General features: G+C 36.1%; 1 protein-coding gene and 2 long non-coding RNA genes across 3 annotated transcripts in view; 2 read left to right on the top strand and 1 right to left on the bottom strand.

The window, feature by feature from the left end:
• LOC127951034 (uncharacterized) overlaps positions 1–17,475 on the top strand; it is a 198,204-nt gene that overhangs the window by 3,380 nt on the left and 177,349 nt on the right. The window lies entirely within an intron of this gene.
• Positions 7,246–15,580, top strand: LOC127951033 (uncharacterized). The gene is made up of 3 exons (XR_008152573.1): positions 7,246–7,348; positions 13,828–14,077; positions 14,897–15,580. It is a non-coding gene; the product is annotated as an uncharacterized LOC127951033 (long non-coding RNA).
• LOC127951030 (glutamine synthetase) lies at positions 9,764–13,896 on the bottom strand. The gene is made up of 7 exons (XM_052548633.1): positions 13,729–13,896; positions 12,752–12,936; positions 12,517–12,678; positions 12,283–12,429; positions 12,064–12,191; positions 10,860–11,059; positions 9,764–10,751 (listed from the first exon to the last, which is right to left on the bottom strand). Exons 2-7 carry the CDS (start codon positions 12,915–12,917, stop codon positions 10,439–10,441), a joined length of 1,116 nt encoding a protein of 371 aa, XP_052404593.1. The 5' UTR covers positions 12,918–12,936; positions 13,729–13,896; the 3' UTR covers positions 9,764–10,438.

The following is a 17,475-nucleotide window of genomic DNA, read 5'->3' as shown; positions in this document are numbered from 1 at the left end:
TAAGACTTGACTTGCCAAATCCGACTCAATACCTAAACTTAAACTCTCACTAATTATTAATAAGCAGCAAGTTAGGAGTTTATTGAGGCAAGAATTGGACCTTAAAATAAAGTGTGACCAAACGCATTTTAGTTTAAATTTATATTAAATGCAATTGATGCAGCTGAACTTTAAAATACATCTTTATTGATAATTTCATAATTCTGTTGTCTCTGAAATATGGTTAAGGTGTACAGATGAATGTACCGAGTAGCATTTATGTCAAATTAAATTGATATTTATTGAAACTTGAAGGTACATCTATTTAAATATATTTGGAACTATACATTTAAAATCATGAAGTTGCAGTTTAGTTTTTATTAAAAAAAATAATTAATAATAATAATTATTATTATTATAATTATTATTAATTATTAATATATATATATATATATATATATATATATATATATATATATATATATATATATATATATATATATATATATAAATTTTACATGTAATATTAATTAGGACACTACAGTTAAAATTACTTCACATTTTAGTCTGTTAGTCAAAATAATTTCATGTTTAAACACTTTTTGAAAGTGTTATGAAAACATAAACTTAAACGACCCTTTATTTCATTATTATATTATCTAGTAAGAAAATATATATTTTATTTGAAGTACACTACAAGTGCACATTCACTAAGTCCACTTCTTTCTCACAAGGGTAGTACAAAACTTTCAAGCAAGAAAATGTCTCTTTTAAAATATTTTTATTTCCAGTTGTATATGATAATCATGGTCTGTGCGTACTTGTTTTTACACGAATAGAACAGCCATTTAGTGCTCACTGTTTCTCAAAAAACCATAATAGATGGGTAACCAAAAACAGATTCCTTAAGAATGTCATGCAAACATTTCACATGTGTGTGACTCCATGGATCAAATTGGGAAATAACAGACTTTAGACGTACGTCTGGATTCACAGGGCCTGGGGTGAAATCATTAGGGAGGGTCACATCCACCATAAACCTGTTTAGCAGTGTACAGATTCTGTGACACAAATCACACTTGTGGAAACTTGTAGACACTTGCGTCACTCTCCGTCTTTCGTGCATAGCTGTTTTTTGATTACTTGCTCAGGATTATACTGTTGATTCCAGACATGACAATCTTCTGAGCTCAACAGTTTGTCTTTTATGCAGTCCTCTCAGCCTAGTTTGGTTGTGTCTCATTTAGACGTGTATATCAGATGTAAATCCATCCACTCCATTCTGAGGAAAATAAAGGATTTATAAGGATTAGCAGAGAACAGCAGACGCAAGGCACTGTCCGAGTTCAGCTGGTGCCCTTCATCAGATATCTAGTCAAACTTTAATCACAAGAGTCGAGGCAGAGGGCAAGTTGGCTTCGAAATTACTACTGCCAGCTTTAGCTTACCTTTTCAGACTCAAAAAAGCAGTGGCACAGAAATTCCCATGTGCTACGCAAGTGCACTTCAAAACTTGTGGCCTGCCATGTATGATGTAATATATTATGTTTATATTTAAAATATATTAGCTTAGTATAGAATTTTTTTTGTAGATATATTTATTTTCATAAATGTACACTACTTTTCAGAAGTTTGTGGTTTCGTTAGATTTATTATTATTACTACTTATAAGTGTTCTTTGACTGAAATATAATCCATTGTAAAAGTGGATGCAACGTGTTATTGTGTTATATAAATCAGCATACTCTTAAAAGCTATAATCACAAATAAATAAATATTACAATATATTAAAAATGGTTCTTATGAATATTCATGAGATAATACAACATATTATAAGGTTTTTTATAATACATTATGCATTCACTATAATGTCTTATGAATACCCTTATAATGTATTATAAATACGGGCTTCATAGAAAATGTTACCGAAGTCTCTCATAATATTGTTCAAATACAGTAAAAATAATAATATTGTGAAATATGATTAAAATGTAAGGTAGTCTGAACTCTCTCTCTCTCTCTCTCTCTCTCTCTCACTCACTCTCTCTGTAGGAAAGTTAAGCACACATCACCATGACATCTTATCTTGTAAAAGCAGTAAAGCTGGCTTAAGATCAAGTCAGGAGGGCTGTCATGAGTGTGACATGCTTCATGAGTTATGTGACCACTCACTCCCCTTATCACGTTTTACTCCATAACTGCTGACTCATTGATATATAAAAAATATGTAATACAGTTTATTTACAACATGCAATTCCCACAAATATTATGCTATTTTTTTTAAAAAAATAATTAAGTGATTGCAGCCTGCCAGTTCTAACCTAGTTTTAGCACAGTCAAGGTAAACAATAACCATGCCTTCATGTGTCAGTTAGAAGTTCCCAAGTTGAAAAGTCAATCATCAGCACCATCATATTCACAAACAGCCGCGTCAGCTGCAAATACACAGCAGAAGAAAGAGCCTATATGGGGAAAATCCTGGAAAGCTGCCTGCAGAGCTCAGTTCCAACCCTGTGCTCCTGAAGATCTTAGCTGGTTCACTTGGGTTTGATCAAGGTTGGAGATGAACTTTTCAATCAATCCATGCTTTGAGTCACATAAGAAATAAGTAAAGAAATAATAATAAATACAAAACATTAAAAAAACCTGTATACTTGCATCTACAGAGCAGAATATCACAGAGACCTTTTACAGCCATATGTCTTCATCAGGAGCATTATACAGTAAATGGCCTGTTACATTTGGTCTATTTGTAGAGCAAGATATATCTACGTATCATGGCAACACAGGTTATGCTTTCTCAAGGGTACAGACATGGTATTTTTTCCCTACATGGAGATTATTGCAACCTGGCGACAGACTAATTCTTCTTACCACAAACAAACTGTACAGCTCTGGAAAAGCACTCTTAGAGTTAGATGTGTGTGAGCTTTGAGAGTTCAGAGTTGATGCTCTATATCACACTGTATTGACTCTATGTTAAGTTTTACACTTATCTAAAACAAAAATTAAAAAGGAAACACAGAAAAATGAATGATGTAAATGTATAGGGATAAAGTGTCAAAGAGAATTTTCAACAAAAGAGGAATGAATCATTTTACAATGATGACCTTAATATTTTCACATTAAAATGTTTTATTGGCCTGTGAATCTACTAAAAAAAAAAAAAAAAAAAAAAAATTCATATCAAGACTTATAATATATCTTGGAATGTATATTTTTGTCACACCTTATTAGGCGAATTGTGTTTTTTTGTTTTAATTATAAAAAATAGTTTTACACTAAAAAAAGCAAGCAAGCAAGCGAACAAATTTATAAATATACAAACAAATAAACAAACAAACAAATAAGACTGCCAAAGAAACAACAACAACAATTATTATTATTATTATTATTATTATTATCTCACCATAACTGTATAATTATATTCAAAAGTATAGTCAAAAGTATATTTTTATAAAATATATTTATGTGCATATATTTTGAAACATAATTTAGCAAATATATTGTTATAAAATATATATATTTTAATATAACTGTATCATGATATGTACACTGGATATTTAAAAAACTGAAGAGAAGTACGCTGATGAAGACAGCAACCACAGCACAAGGCAGTTCAGCAGGTGTTTCAGCTGCTGTGGAATCCTTTGCTAATTCACACAATTGATTTTGCATATTTTGTATGTACTATATATATACATTTCTTCTGTTATTTTCATTTATAGGAGGCTTGCCACATAAAAGTATGTCACTGTCATCTATCATGATATGTGACCTAACCATCTAATGATACCATTAATGATTAAAGTCTTTAGTGAACAGCTGAAATAGAAAAAGTCATCATGTTTGAACATGCAATAGCAGTTAAACTGAAAGTGATAGTAAATAAGGTCAATAAGGTCAACCAGTTCACATGTTTTAAGAAATAAAGTCATGCCTCTACCCATCCCTTTATTTCAGCATTCTGAGCCAACCTTAAGAATTATTATTATTATGTATTATGACATCCCTTTTGTTTTTGGTACTGGAAGAGCATAAGATCTGAGGCCAGGCTGTTACTTGAGAACACAATGTTCTTCTGATTTTCTCTGTACCCGAATTCCTAAAGTGGTATGCACAATAGTTTGCATGTAATGTTTCTGTTAGAGCTTTCTATTTTTTAATTGGTTTAGGATGGGACAGGATTTAGGGAAAACAAGCGAGTGAGTGGGGTGCAGAGAGAAAACACAAGAGGGAATGGGAGGTTTGTACTATATAAGCAATCTATTCACTGTGTGAAGAAGTGCAGACAACAGAAATAGCAGGGCATTGTTGTCTATCATGCTTAAAAACTTAATTATACATCTAATAATATTATACCAGAATGGAAATAATATTGCGCCCTTGTACAGTGATTATTACAAGTCTTAATAAAAGCCTTGTATTTAGTCTTTCATGCTTCTTTCAAGGCCAGAACATTCTGTACGACACAGAAAGTAAAAAATAATAATAAAATACACTTCTCTTTAAGCAAACACTGGTTGGTTGGGAGGGATTCTGGAGACCCTGACTGTGCTGTTTTAACTTAAAGGGCAGGGTTTGCCAAAAGGGAGGCGTCTGAGTTTTGAGACTGAGCATGTGATTAGCAGGAAATGCCTTGTTCCATAGTGCCAGCGCTTTCTCTCCATTCTTGCAACCCAAGCGTCTGACCCTTGATATAGTTATTCTGCTTTACACCCGTTTTCCTGAGCAGAACCAGTCTTAGCCAGTGCCAGCTCAAGGCTTGTTTACAGCCTTGTTTTCTTTCTTCTATTTGATCAATTCCTTTTTGTCACTCATCAAAACTCCGGAAAGGCCAAATGATAATGAGGACCTATTTGCTAAAAGTGAAATGAAATGTACTCACTGTCAGTAGGGTGTGATTTTCACAGAACACACATTTGGTCCTATCATGCTGTCTTGGGTTTAAGATGTTAGGCACTCAAACCACACCAGAAGACACTGGGTGCTGTGAATCACACTGATTGATTAAACAAAAAATTCTTACTGAGCTCAAACTTTTGGGCGGTAGTGGACATAACATCCTCTAGAAGTGTAAAACAATGGATCAACGTGTGCATGTGAAGCTGAAAAATACATGCCTGAAGCTAACAAAAACATGCCCCAAGTGTTAACAATGTTATATTCTGACTTGGCTGTTTCAACTGACTTGAGTTGTGCCTGCCCCCTTTCATACAGAAATCCCCACAAAGATTGTTTGAGCTCTCTTATATTAGAACAACTGTTCACATTGAAGGTGAAAACTGTGTCATAAAGAAAGGCTCGAGCTAAGCACATGACAGGTGAGTCTGAGGGCCAAGAAGGATCTATGCTACACACCAATAACACCACAAGGCCGACCCAGTCACGCACAAGTGCTGAAATAAAGAGAGAGTGGTTGGCTAAGTACTAAATACCATACTGGCTTACTACTAAATACTGCACACAAGTATATACTCTATATTGCTGTCCATTAACATGAAACTAAACTGAATTCTGCCACATTTCAAACTAAATGCTATGTTGTTGTCACATGAATTCATCATATTGCATGTTTATTTCAGTAAGTAAAACTTAGAAGTATAGATGCATATTTTTACATTTTTTTGATCACATTTCAGTATTTGGCAATCGATCTGAAATTGTGTCAAGCAAAATATGTCAATAGCTGTGAGCAGTAGCTAAAGTTGTTTGTTTGCTACTCTGGAAATGCATACCACACTCAGAAAAGTAATCTACAGCATACACTGTTGTGTAGAATTCAGTTTTACTGTTAATTTTTGGCATAATAAAACATATTTCATATTGTACATTCTTAAAAATAAAGGTTCTTTATTAACATCTATAGTTATATATGTAACATCTATGAACAGAAAATGTTCATACTACTGTATATATGCAGGAATAGTAACATCCAGATACGGTAATATAGACTTATCCAGAGAATAGAGAAGGAGTGTGTTAAGAATCAGAGAAGCATATATAATCTTATGGTGCTTATCATTATTAAAGAAGGTAGTATGCATTCACACCCACAGTATAAACACTTTCTGCTTTGCAGTTTTTTCCCCCATCTTTAGTGCAGCTGTGATGCCAGCAACCAGTGCTGTAATTAAGCATACTAGCAGCTGCTTGGGTGGCTGTGGGCATTTATGTCCCATGATGCTTCACAAATGTTGCTCCAACCTCTGGGGTGTTGTTGTCACTTTTCACACAAGTAGTCATGGAAGTCTCCAGGCCTTGAAGTGGCTCGGCACAAAGAAGTAATGGACATGTTTCAGACTTCTAAGCCAGTACTATAAACAAGAACTGGGTTTCACAGAATCCTCAACATGAAATAATTCACATTGTTTTTCACAGTTGGCAGATTCAGTTTAGTTCCAGACTCTACAGTATTCAATTATGAAACACATATGCATTTTAATGAAAAAAATAAAATAAAATAAATTATAAAGTATTTTTTTTCAACTGTGTTGTTAATATAAGTTATGCAAATGCATTAGACCATGTGATCATGTGCATGCATCTGCATTATGTGTACTTATTGTTCTGTGTGCACAAACTAAGTCTTACCCTCCACAAATTCCTCAGCATAGAATAAATGGGCATTAAGTATATGCTCAGTCATACAGCAGGGACCCACAGCCAAAGAGAAACTGCGGCAGAACCCCATCCTCTCCCACTGCCGATTACACGCTGCCTCTACACAGGATTACAGGCAGCTATAGTCAAAGATCTGGTCACAACCAGTCCACAAACCCAGTCTGTAGTCCTCTATTTGCTTCATTACCCCTTCTATTTATTCAGCTCCTGGGCAATAATCACTTTCATTCTTTTTTGATTAAATTTCTCGTTTTTTTTCCTGCCATATGTGGCCTCATATATATTTACGTCTGTTCACTAAACCTCAAGCATGGGTACTGCAAAACACGTGTTACAGCCTTAGATGAGCATGGTGTGATTGCAGTTATATAAACCAAAGAATACAGCATTTGCGCAAGTAAAAGTGCTTGTCAATCGATCATCCATGATGCAGTTGATGCAGTCTCCTGAATAATACCAGCTGCTGCAAACAAAACTATTTCTCAATAAGAGTATGTTGCTTATAAAAATGCCCTTATTAAAGCATTGGATAATCTATTTGTTGATACCTGATTGTAACAAAGGCCATTATTTAACTGGATGTTAATTTCAATGCTTTGTTTACCTTGTGATCATGTCTCCTTTCTGATTACATAACCATGTTTTTTTCCTTTCCCCACTAGAACCAGCTCGGTTCAGCCTGAGCATTCCGGTGGTTGCCATGGCAACTGAGCATCATCCCTCCCCATCAAGCCCTTGTTGAGTGGTGGGTCTTAGACAGCATGTTATCTAAGGGTCACAAGTGATATTTGGAAAGATATGGAGCATCTGAAGAAGCTAAAGCAACACATACTGCTCATTTGTTTATGATAGTATTGTTTTTTTCATAGCACTTACTGTAATAGCCAGTGGCACATTGCAACAACATTGCATAGATCTGGTTGAGGAGTCATTGTGTTTAAAGACAGCAGACAGAATGATCAATTAGAAATCACCATCTTCAACTTTTTGAAACATGTTACTGTCTTTGCTGACTACATTTTAAAGGCAGGAAGGAAACTGGGTCAGCAGCCTGAAATGCTTTTCTCTGCATGATTCATGGAAGAAGCCATTATTTAGCCTAATGAGAAATAAGTGTCATTGTTATCAACACCTGCAATCATCAGTTATGTTTAGATTATTCTGTGCAAATAAATAAATGGAACTGAATAATTAAAATAAATTATACTGTATATACATATATATATAAGAAAAAAAAAAACATAAAAAAAAAACATTGTCATTAGCCACGTTTACATGTCCTACACGTTTTTTTTTTATTTTTTTATTCCGATTAAAATAATTCCTATTGAAAGATTTGGTGGCTGTTTACATGAGAAGTTATCTAATGTGAAATGCTGTTTACAAGTGCCAGTGCTTTAAATTTTGGGACATGCCCTACCATGGAGTAAAATTAAATCACCAGAGGAAAAAAAATGCGCGTTTTTGCATTAATATCTCTCTCAATAGCTCTCATAATCTCTTCATTATTAATCTGTAATAAATAATAAATTGCATGATTTTAATTTTGATCGGTTTATAGTAAGGTTTATCCCATCCCTTTCAAACCGATTCAATTTCATTCTGTTTGGGCATTTTTATTCCGATTGGGGTGTTTATATGGTTCATTTTCATTCGGATTGGACTTTTAAACCAATTACAATGCTCCATGTAAACGCACCTATTGTCAACAAATTGTCATTTTTTATGACTTATTTATGCATTTACAGAGAAAACCAGGGATATCATTCTGGCATCAACCAAAAACATGTATATTTTATTGCTCATTTGAGTTAAACCCGTATGTTTAAGCAAAATCACCCACTTGAATCCTTAGCTTGACATTTATGTTAGACAAATTGCAATTATTCACCATCCACACTAAATTCATGATATCTTTGTCTTTATATCAAGTTACCATACTTTAAGATTCCTGATGTCAAAACAATGAACAACTTAAAGTTGATCATACCCTCAGGAAATGTATCAAGAGAATTAAACTGTGTGAAAAGGTTCCAATCGCAAAATGTAATGATTAAGTTTAATATTTAATTTAAATGGTCATAGTTTACCTGTTGATTCAGAGAAACTTTCTTGTGAACAGTCTTTTATGAAAAAAAAAAAATATATATATAAATCACTGCACTTTTTCAAAGTATATTTTAACTCCGCAGTTAAAAATAAATTAATTTATTAATTTGACAGACTAAACAACTGCCCAGCAACTTATTTTCCCAAGCACTGGAGAGAAACACCATTCTAATTTATGATTGGTTGGAAGACTCTTTGGGGAGCCAATCACAAGGCTATATGACTTGTCAGTCTGTCACGCATGGGAATGTAGGTGAAAGGTTCCAAAACAAACTTGTTAACCCTACCCCCACCTCGCAGAAAAGCACATGAAGTGAATATTTTTGTCCCAGAAAGCTTGGATGTTTCTGCACTTCATAGAATGAAACCGAGACGCCCATTTGTTCCCTTGTGAGAGACAACAAATAGCGTGTAATAACGTGAATGTGACTTTACTGTTAACCGTGTTGGCAAGCATCGTGTTTATGCGCTCCTAGCAAACAGATAAAAAGTTAGTCGATGATGTTGCAAATGTTGAGGTGCAAACTCTGCAAATATCCCATCGATGTGGGTTTGAATTGTTTGTTTATATTTTGCACAATACAATGTTTCAGAAAGAAAACATTTTAATCACTCTGTTGACCAATACCAAGGAACTGTTTACACTGCGAAAAAATGTTTATGAACGGTTTTGAACGCTTGCGATAGAAAGAGATTTAGAAATGAAAACGATAATAATTGTATTGTATTCTGTAATATTGTGCAAAATTAAGCTATTTTGTTTTAAATAAGAACATATGTCAATGGAAATTAAAATAAGCACTACACAAATTAAATTAGTGTTTAATAATGCCAAGATTTTAGTCAATTAGGACTGAGGGGTGAATTGTATTCTTGGGAGGTAAATCTCAAGTTGGAATCTATATATATTTATATTGTTTGTCCAAGGATACACATCTTGCCCTGTGTTTTCAAAACATATTAGTGATATTTTAATGCCAAAACAGCACTTCAAATCAGCAAGTACACAAGCAAGATGTTACCACTGTAAAGAGGAAGCACACAAGACAGGTTTGTGGTAAAAAATAAATGTTTAAGTGTCCTTTTTTTTTTTTTTTAGCAACTTCAGGTTTTTACCAAAACAGGTGCAGTTACATCATAGTAGTAGACAAAAACAGGATCAGATCCTTGATGAATCAGGGATTTAACACGACAAATAACAGATCAACAAGTATAAAAACAGGACAGTTATTGGACCTCGACTGTGAAGTGTACCGCACAACCAGAACAGTGTAGTGTGTAGTCAAAATGGATACTAAAATTTGCCATTTAACACACTGTTAGTAAGACTCATTGAAACATTACATACTTGAATCATCAAGTCAATATATAGAACAACTAGCTATTGGTTTAAAAGAAATTAGATGTCTAGCCTTGGCAGCCATGTTCTTCTGTGCGCTTGAATTTGTGTTTCAGTCCATCTTAACTACCAAAAGGTAGAGTCATGGGATCACAGACTTTCAATGCTAACGTTAAACATCCACTCCCCAAGAAACGATTAAAACTTTAATCTTAATGTTAAGTTGACCAGTCAACTTCAACGATATTAAAATGCCAGGTTAGAACCACCCTGATAGAAAACAAAATACAGTACTAATTTGGCTTTATGGCCATTTTAAAAACAAAAACAGAAAACAGGGAAGTATGGCAAGCAGGGGAGGGAAGTTCAGTCCAGGAGAAGAGAGATCTAGTATTCCACAGGTTCTTCACCCTCTTCATCTAGCAAACATGTGCGAATCAGGGCCTGAGTGACCGCATAGGGGTCGCAGTTGGCAGATGGGCGGCGATCCTCAAAGTAACCCTTCTTTTCTTGTCCCACGGTTCGTGGGATGCGGATGCTAGCGCCACGGTTCGCCACACCTGCAGAGAACTCATGGATGTTGGAGGTTTCATGGTGGCCAGTCAGTCTTCGAGCATTGTCCAGGCCTCCCTTTGGATCATAGGCACGGATGTGGTAGTTGTGCCTCTTTCCAAGCTTTTCGATACACTCCTCAATGAATCTAGTTGAGGATATACAAACGAAATCATTTCATACTCAAAAGCAAGCCAGGGATATATCATTTTTACTTATCACCAATTTAAAAACAACAACAACTTTTAACACTTACTTCAGCCCACCATCTTCCCTCATTTCCTTGGTGCTAAAGTTAGTGTGGCAACCAGCACCATTCCAGTTGCCTGGGATTGGCTTAGGATCAAATGAGGCTACCACACCAAAATCCTCACAAACTCGGTGCAAGATGAAACGAGCTACCCACAAGTGATCTCCCATGTTGATGCCTTCACAGGGGCCAATCTGGAACTCCCACTGGAAAATAAAACCCACGTCAAAAATTAATGGAGGGATTGACCTACAAGTAAGCCTTGCCCCCTTAGGTGAACTCTGACAAACAAACAGAGTTGTAAACGGCCTTACCATTCCTATATCTTTTTGATACATTTTGGACACATAAGGACCACCATTCAAGTGGGACTTAAAGTTGCCATGGAGGGATATAGAAAATATTTTAAAAGAAATATTGTAGGTATTGATTTGGAAGCAAGGGATTATAGATCACAATGAAAGCAGGAGAAGCCTCATATTACGGATGACATGATTGCAGATAGCAAAATCCCGGATCAACACTGTTTATGTATCACGGAGTATGATTAAATTAAATTTACATTTAACCAGCTTAATATGAAGAGAGCATGAAATGTAGACCTTCTTTTATTTTTTTTTGCCCAAGATGGAGAACAGTCCGCTATTTAGGTTTGTATGTTTGAATGGACTCACTAACTTTAACGTTAGCTAGTTTTAGCCAGAAGATACCTTACTGAAGCACAAGATGACATTAACATTCTGCTTAAGCAGATGAAAATTGTAACTTAATGAGAGAATAACATCCAGAAAACAAAAGTTTTTGTCTTCAATGGGATTGGGGGTGAATGCTTTGGGACATTTTGCTCCATTTTGTTTGGGTTCATAAAATAAAAAATAAATGTCATTGCCTATCCTCTTAGGATACCTCGAATCACTGTTACAAGTACCACAGGCACATTGTTTTTCCATTTTTGAAGCATAAACCCTATAAAAACAATGCAAGCTTTGGATCTTCCAATGTTTCTCTATGGTGCTGAAACCTACAGATGTCAACTAGAGTTCTGCTCCCCGTGCAACTGATAATAGACTACCATTTGCTTATCTGCGTTCAAGAGGAGGGGCTTACCGATAGGTCAATTAAGGTCACATTCCAAAAGGGTAATCTTAGATGGCTTAATACTCTTTAACATCTGACTGTAGTGTTGGTTCCATAATGGAATGAATGTTACCTGAGCTGGCATAACTTCAGCATTGGTTCCACAGATCATCACACCAGCATAGAGGCAGGCTCTGTAATGTGCCTCCACAATGTCTCTGCCATAAGCTTTATCTGCTCCAACTCCACAGTAGTAAGGTCCTGCAGATATCAGAACAGCCCGTTATGGACCAAGCATCTTGAGAACATCATAGATGTGGCCAGTTTATGATGGTAAAGGAACAGTTCTTACCTTGGGGTCCAGGAAATCCATTGGAGGGCCAACCAAAGGGATGTCCATCGGTACCCAGGATGGTGTACTCCTGTTCCATGCCAAACCAAGGAATCTGATGATCTACCATTTCCATGACCTTTTTGCATTTGTGTCGATGGTTGGTTTCTGTGTTTAAGACCAGAAAAGTTGTAAGTCTTCAAGCAAACCTCAATCGAACAGACATAGACAACGTCTATCCTCAGAAAAACATACCAGCAGGTTTATGGTTGTACTTGACCACTTCACACAACACCAATTTGTTGGGATCTTTGCGGAATGGATCCCTAAACATTGCAGAGGGGATGAGATACATGTCGCTGTTAGAGCCTTCAGACTGATACGTGCTGGAACCATCAAAGTTCCACTCAGGAAGATCTGAATAACAAAATAGGATCAATTAGAACTTATAGAGTTGCAATGCATATTGATGTGGCTTTGTCTAGCTTACCGTCAATGCTTTTAGGCTCAGAGTCCATTGTCCTGGTCTTGCATCGCAGTCCTTCTCCGGTTCCATCTATCCAGATATACATGGCTTGTACTTTGTCTCCCTGAGGCAGTTCCATATACTGCTGTTTTACCATTTTACTCAACTGAGCACTCGCGGACGTGGCCATTTTTATTACTATAAAACGCCTAAACAGGAGAAAAATCAGGTCAACATTAAAAGGTAAAACTGAGAAAATATTGTATCTCCTTCAGCATGAAGTCACTCGCTTAAGCATCAACAAATACATTCAGCACAAAAACCAATAGTTAGGATTGGAAACCATACACAAACAAACATGCTAATTTCAACAAACAAACAAAAATATTATTATTATTATTATTATTATTATTATTATTAATAATAATTATTATTTTGCTTGGAATAATAAACCTTTTATTTCCAACTAGTGATTTATTATGGCATGTTAAAACGTCAAATCAGACAACTAAGATACAACTGCTTGTTTGTGTCGACTAAGATGTACTTGAGCCTTACAAATCCGGTTTAAAAGGTGTTGGGAAAGACGAGACCACGTGCTTTGTAATCTGCATTGGGGATTTTCTTCGCATTCTCTTGTGAAAGGGTTGATCGATCAGTATGGAACCCCGCGATCAGTATTGATCGCACATATCAGTAAAAACGCAAAAAGCATCATCGCTGCTTTACAAACGCGTCAAAGTAGCTTCAAGCACAGCTCGCGCATCCCCAGCTACACAAATAGATTGATGGCAACCGGTAGCCATGGTTACAGCGCGGCAGTGTTACATCCCAGCGTGAAGTATTGATAAACAACAGTGATTTCACAAAACAAGAAGTACATTTCTGTTTAAAATTAACCCACCATCAACAAAAGAATGCAGCTGCATAATTCCATATTAACATCCACAAACGCAAATTGCACACAAATGACATTCTGATAAACAAAACAAGTAACGTACCTGGACACCAACAGAAATTAAAATGTATGATATCGGACTGGCAGGTCCAGCTGTTTGCCTGTTTATTCTGTGTTTGGTGTTCTCTCATTCTCTGACCAGGAGCCCGTGCTGTCAGTCTGATTTATACGTGTGGTGGCAGGATCCCGGCGCGTGTGATTGGTCCGCGAGAAGCGTGATCTGTTTGTTCTCGGGTGATTGAAGGGTCAGCCGGCTTCCTCATTGGCCAGGAGTCCAGCAGCGGAGGGAGGCACGCCCTCGGTTTCGGCGAGGGAACATTTACTTACCAATAGTCCTTTGTTGTTGGTCATGCTCTTCTTGATAGAGCGATTAAGAAGTTTCTCACAGCAAGGTAAAGTCACAATATTCCAGCCGGTTTTAACGGGAATTTAAGAACATTATTTTTCACAATAATTCAATTATCAGCAAACCCAAATAAACTAAGTATTTTATGTGGATGAGAGAGAGAGAGAGAGAGAGAGAGAGAGAGAGAGAGAGCTTCACGAGATTTTAAGTGCCCCCATGTGGTGTAAAATAATGTTCATACTGCATTCACATTATTTGTTTTAATGCTTTATTAATTGCCACAAGAACACGATGTAGACTATTACATATTCACATGACCACATTAACATTAGCTGCTAGAGAGAAAACACACACACACACACACACACACACAGAGAAAATGACATAAATCTCAATGTTTTCAGAGCATTACATGTCTTCAAAGTGTTTTTTTTTTTTTTTTTTTTTTGCAAATGCCAAATTTTACAGTCTCTGCACTGGCTACTAAGTTCTGTATCAGATACAAAATATGTTTACTTACCTATAATGCCCTTAATGGGTTAGCTCTTGTGTACCTAACTATAGTCTTCTACCACGCTACAATCCATCACGCTCCCTAAGGTCATGAAAAAAAACATTGTTTTTTGGTAGTACCTAGGATAACAAAGTCCACTAGCATTCCTGATAATGTTCGGGGTTCAGACATGCTCTCTCTGTTTAAATCTAGATTAAAGACACATCTCTTTTGCCAAGCATTCAAATAATGCATCTCATAATCCTGTACTGCAGTTATATCTGATCACATGCACATTATTATTCATTAGCTTGGGTTAAACAAATAGATTTGGCTAATTATATCTCCATTTGCTTCTCTGTTTTTGCCTAGGATTTACACAAGCTCCAGTCTGGATCCAGAACACCTGAGAAGAGATGAAATCCATGTATCCAAGAATAATTTTTTCTGCATATTTCTGCCAAATGTACATTTAACTGAGTCACCACTACTACTAAATATATTGTAATTGACTGTAATATACAAATAAACTTGAACTGAACTAAATTGAACAGTATAAATTATTTCAAGAGACCAGTGGTGACCTGGAACAGAAAATTGAATGAGAAATGCAATGAGTAACACCAAGCCAGGGCACTGTTGGTGGTTTTCCTGTGCACTGGAGATGGAGGTCAAAACATACATTTAGATTTTGTTGCTTCAGAGAGAAGTAGCCACCCAAAAAAAGTCAAAGGCCAGGTCACTCTTCATGGTGAAGTTCTAGGTTTCAGCTTTACCTTATGTGCTTTTGGAAGCAGCTGCAAAATCTAGGAGATCTGCTGTTTAATAAATTAAATTGAAGACAACTTATGCCAGGTTGATGAAACTGTTGGACTTTATGCACTGTCATGGAAGCACTATCCTTAGTTCACTTCATCTATTCAGAGAAGCACCTGAATTATTTTCAAACTCAGAAAATGAGCATTATTCCCTTCAAAAAGGTTGACCAGAGACGCTTGTAACATGTATGCAAATGGCTCCCTCTAGTGGGGAAAATCTTCCAGTGCAGCAGCTGAAGATGATACGATTTTCTATCTTTTTTTCTGGGTTGATAGTGCAGCTGCTAGAAGACGGGGCCAAGTACCTCAGGATTTTTTCCAAACAATATTGTTGATACAACAGATCAGCAAATGGATACAACTGTGTGTATTTGTTCAGTGTGTGAAAGTTTTTCTCTTTGTGGGAGTGAAAATTCAAGGCTCCCATATTGGGCCGCAATAGTCTAAGATATTTACATTTTCATGTTGTCGTTTGGCAGACACTTTTATCCAAAGCTACTAAGTGTAGTGAACAGCAGTCAAGATGGCAGGACTCCTTTCCATACAACCTGTGGAAAGTTATATTCTGATGTTATTAGGCTCCCTGAACAACAAATGATGCCTTTTGCTTGAAGCCACAAGGACCAACGCGATGAAGGATACATCACATCATTCACACAAAATTGACTGAAGTTTCCTCATATTATTTTAAGGAGCTGTATATACTTACAGAGTGCTGTGTGTGATCCAACAGCTCTTAAAAATAAAGGTGCTTCATGATGCCATAGAAGAACCTTATTTTGTCTAAATGGTTCTATAAAGATTTTTAAGAGTGAGGTTATGCAACAGTAAGGTATACACTGTATTTATGAATGCAGGGGTCAACGCTCAGCATTAGCCACTGGCATTTGGTCTTCATATTTTCATCACAATTGTGTAATCTGGAATTGGTTTGGAAAGTAAATTATGCATAGGGAAAACATTAAAGACACTGGTGCAAATGTGGACTTTAACTATGCATATCAGAGAGGCTATGCCATGGCCACCTCTGACGCCATTGGCAAATCAAAATGCTGGATCTGAAAGGTGCCAACTGAGAATTTTTCCCGCCTTCTCAGGAAAAGAATAAAAGGTTCTCTCCAAGAAAAAAAGAGGTGTGCTAAGCGGTTGTGTGTGTACTGAGGCCTCTTGGTTGAAAACTACTATCTTAGTGGATAGTTCATGTAAAACAAACTCCATTGATGGTAGTTAATCAATAGTAAGTTAGCAGTATGTGTCAAAAGATAGCTCATAAATGCATAGCAAGCTATTACACTTGATCCTACTGTGTCTTTAGCATCATTTAAGAGGCCTTCAATCCAAATCTGTAATGCATGTTGAGTCATAAATGTTATATTGATTCATAAAAGATCACATCAGCTGCAGAGGACAGTGAACCCTCACCTCAAATGGTCTTCTTAAAGCACTTCCAAATTTCTCCGTGTATGTTTCTTGATGGATCACGTTTAGTGCAGTGAGGGTCTGCCAACTGAAGAGGTTCTGTTCATCAAATCTGTGAAGAGCTCTTGGAGCGGCAGGTGTGCCATTATTACATCCCATTCTTTAGATTATATCCAGGTAGTTACTTTCATACTGTTAATGATAATGGCACCACATTATCATTTTATTAATGTTGTAAAATTAGACTAACTTTACTCCTGCTTTGTTGTTTTATTTCATGAATGTCACTCTCTAGTGCTGGGCATCCAGGCCTTGTTATCTCTATTTACAGCACATTTCTGGATCGTAAATTGCCCATAAACGGGACATATCATCCAGCAGATGTTTGGTGGATGAGTTTGGGGAGAGTTAAAATTTAATCGACACAGATGTGTTCGTGTGAGCCATATTGAGCTGTTTAGATCAAGAAAGACCATTTTATGGTATTTACTTGTGTGTGTTGTAATATGCAGATGTTTTGTGGGTACTTTGTTTTGTATACACTATTTTTCAAAGCCAAAAATCTATAAAAGGGTATATTTCAGTTTTAGCTTAATAAAGTCAAAGATAATTTGTCATTCCTCAAAGAAATGGCTTACACCAAGGATTTATTATTATTATTATTTTTAATGCAGGCTTTGAAGAATGCTGTAAAAATACATTAGAAGAAAGGCA

Source organism: Carassius gibelio, chromosome B2 (genome assembly GCF_023724105.1).
Source record: "Carassius gibelio isolate Cgi1373 ecotype wild population from Czech Republic chromosome B2, carGib1.2-hapl.c, whole genome shotgun sequence".
NCBI classification, from domain to species: Eukaryota; Metazoa; Chordata; class Actinopteri; order Cypriniformes; family Cyprinidae; genus Carassius; species Carassius gibelio.
This window is presented reverse-complemented; position numbering and strand designations above follow the sequence as displayed.

Bases quoted from the DNA above. Each gene is read 5' to 3' on its own strand.
- LOC127951030 (XM_052548633.1), bottom strand. From the start codon at position 12,917: ATGGCCACGTCCGCGAGTGCTCAGTTGAGTAAAATGGTAAAACAGCAG. The intron at 12,679-12,751 runs GTAAGCTAGACA...TTTGTTATTCAG, and splicing joins TGAGCCTAAAAGCATTGACG to ATCTTCCTGAGTGGAACTTT. The intron at 12,430-12,516 runs GTATGTTTTTCT...TCTTAAACACAG, and splicing joins GTACAACCATAAACCTGCTG to AAACCAACCATCGACACAAA.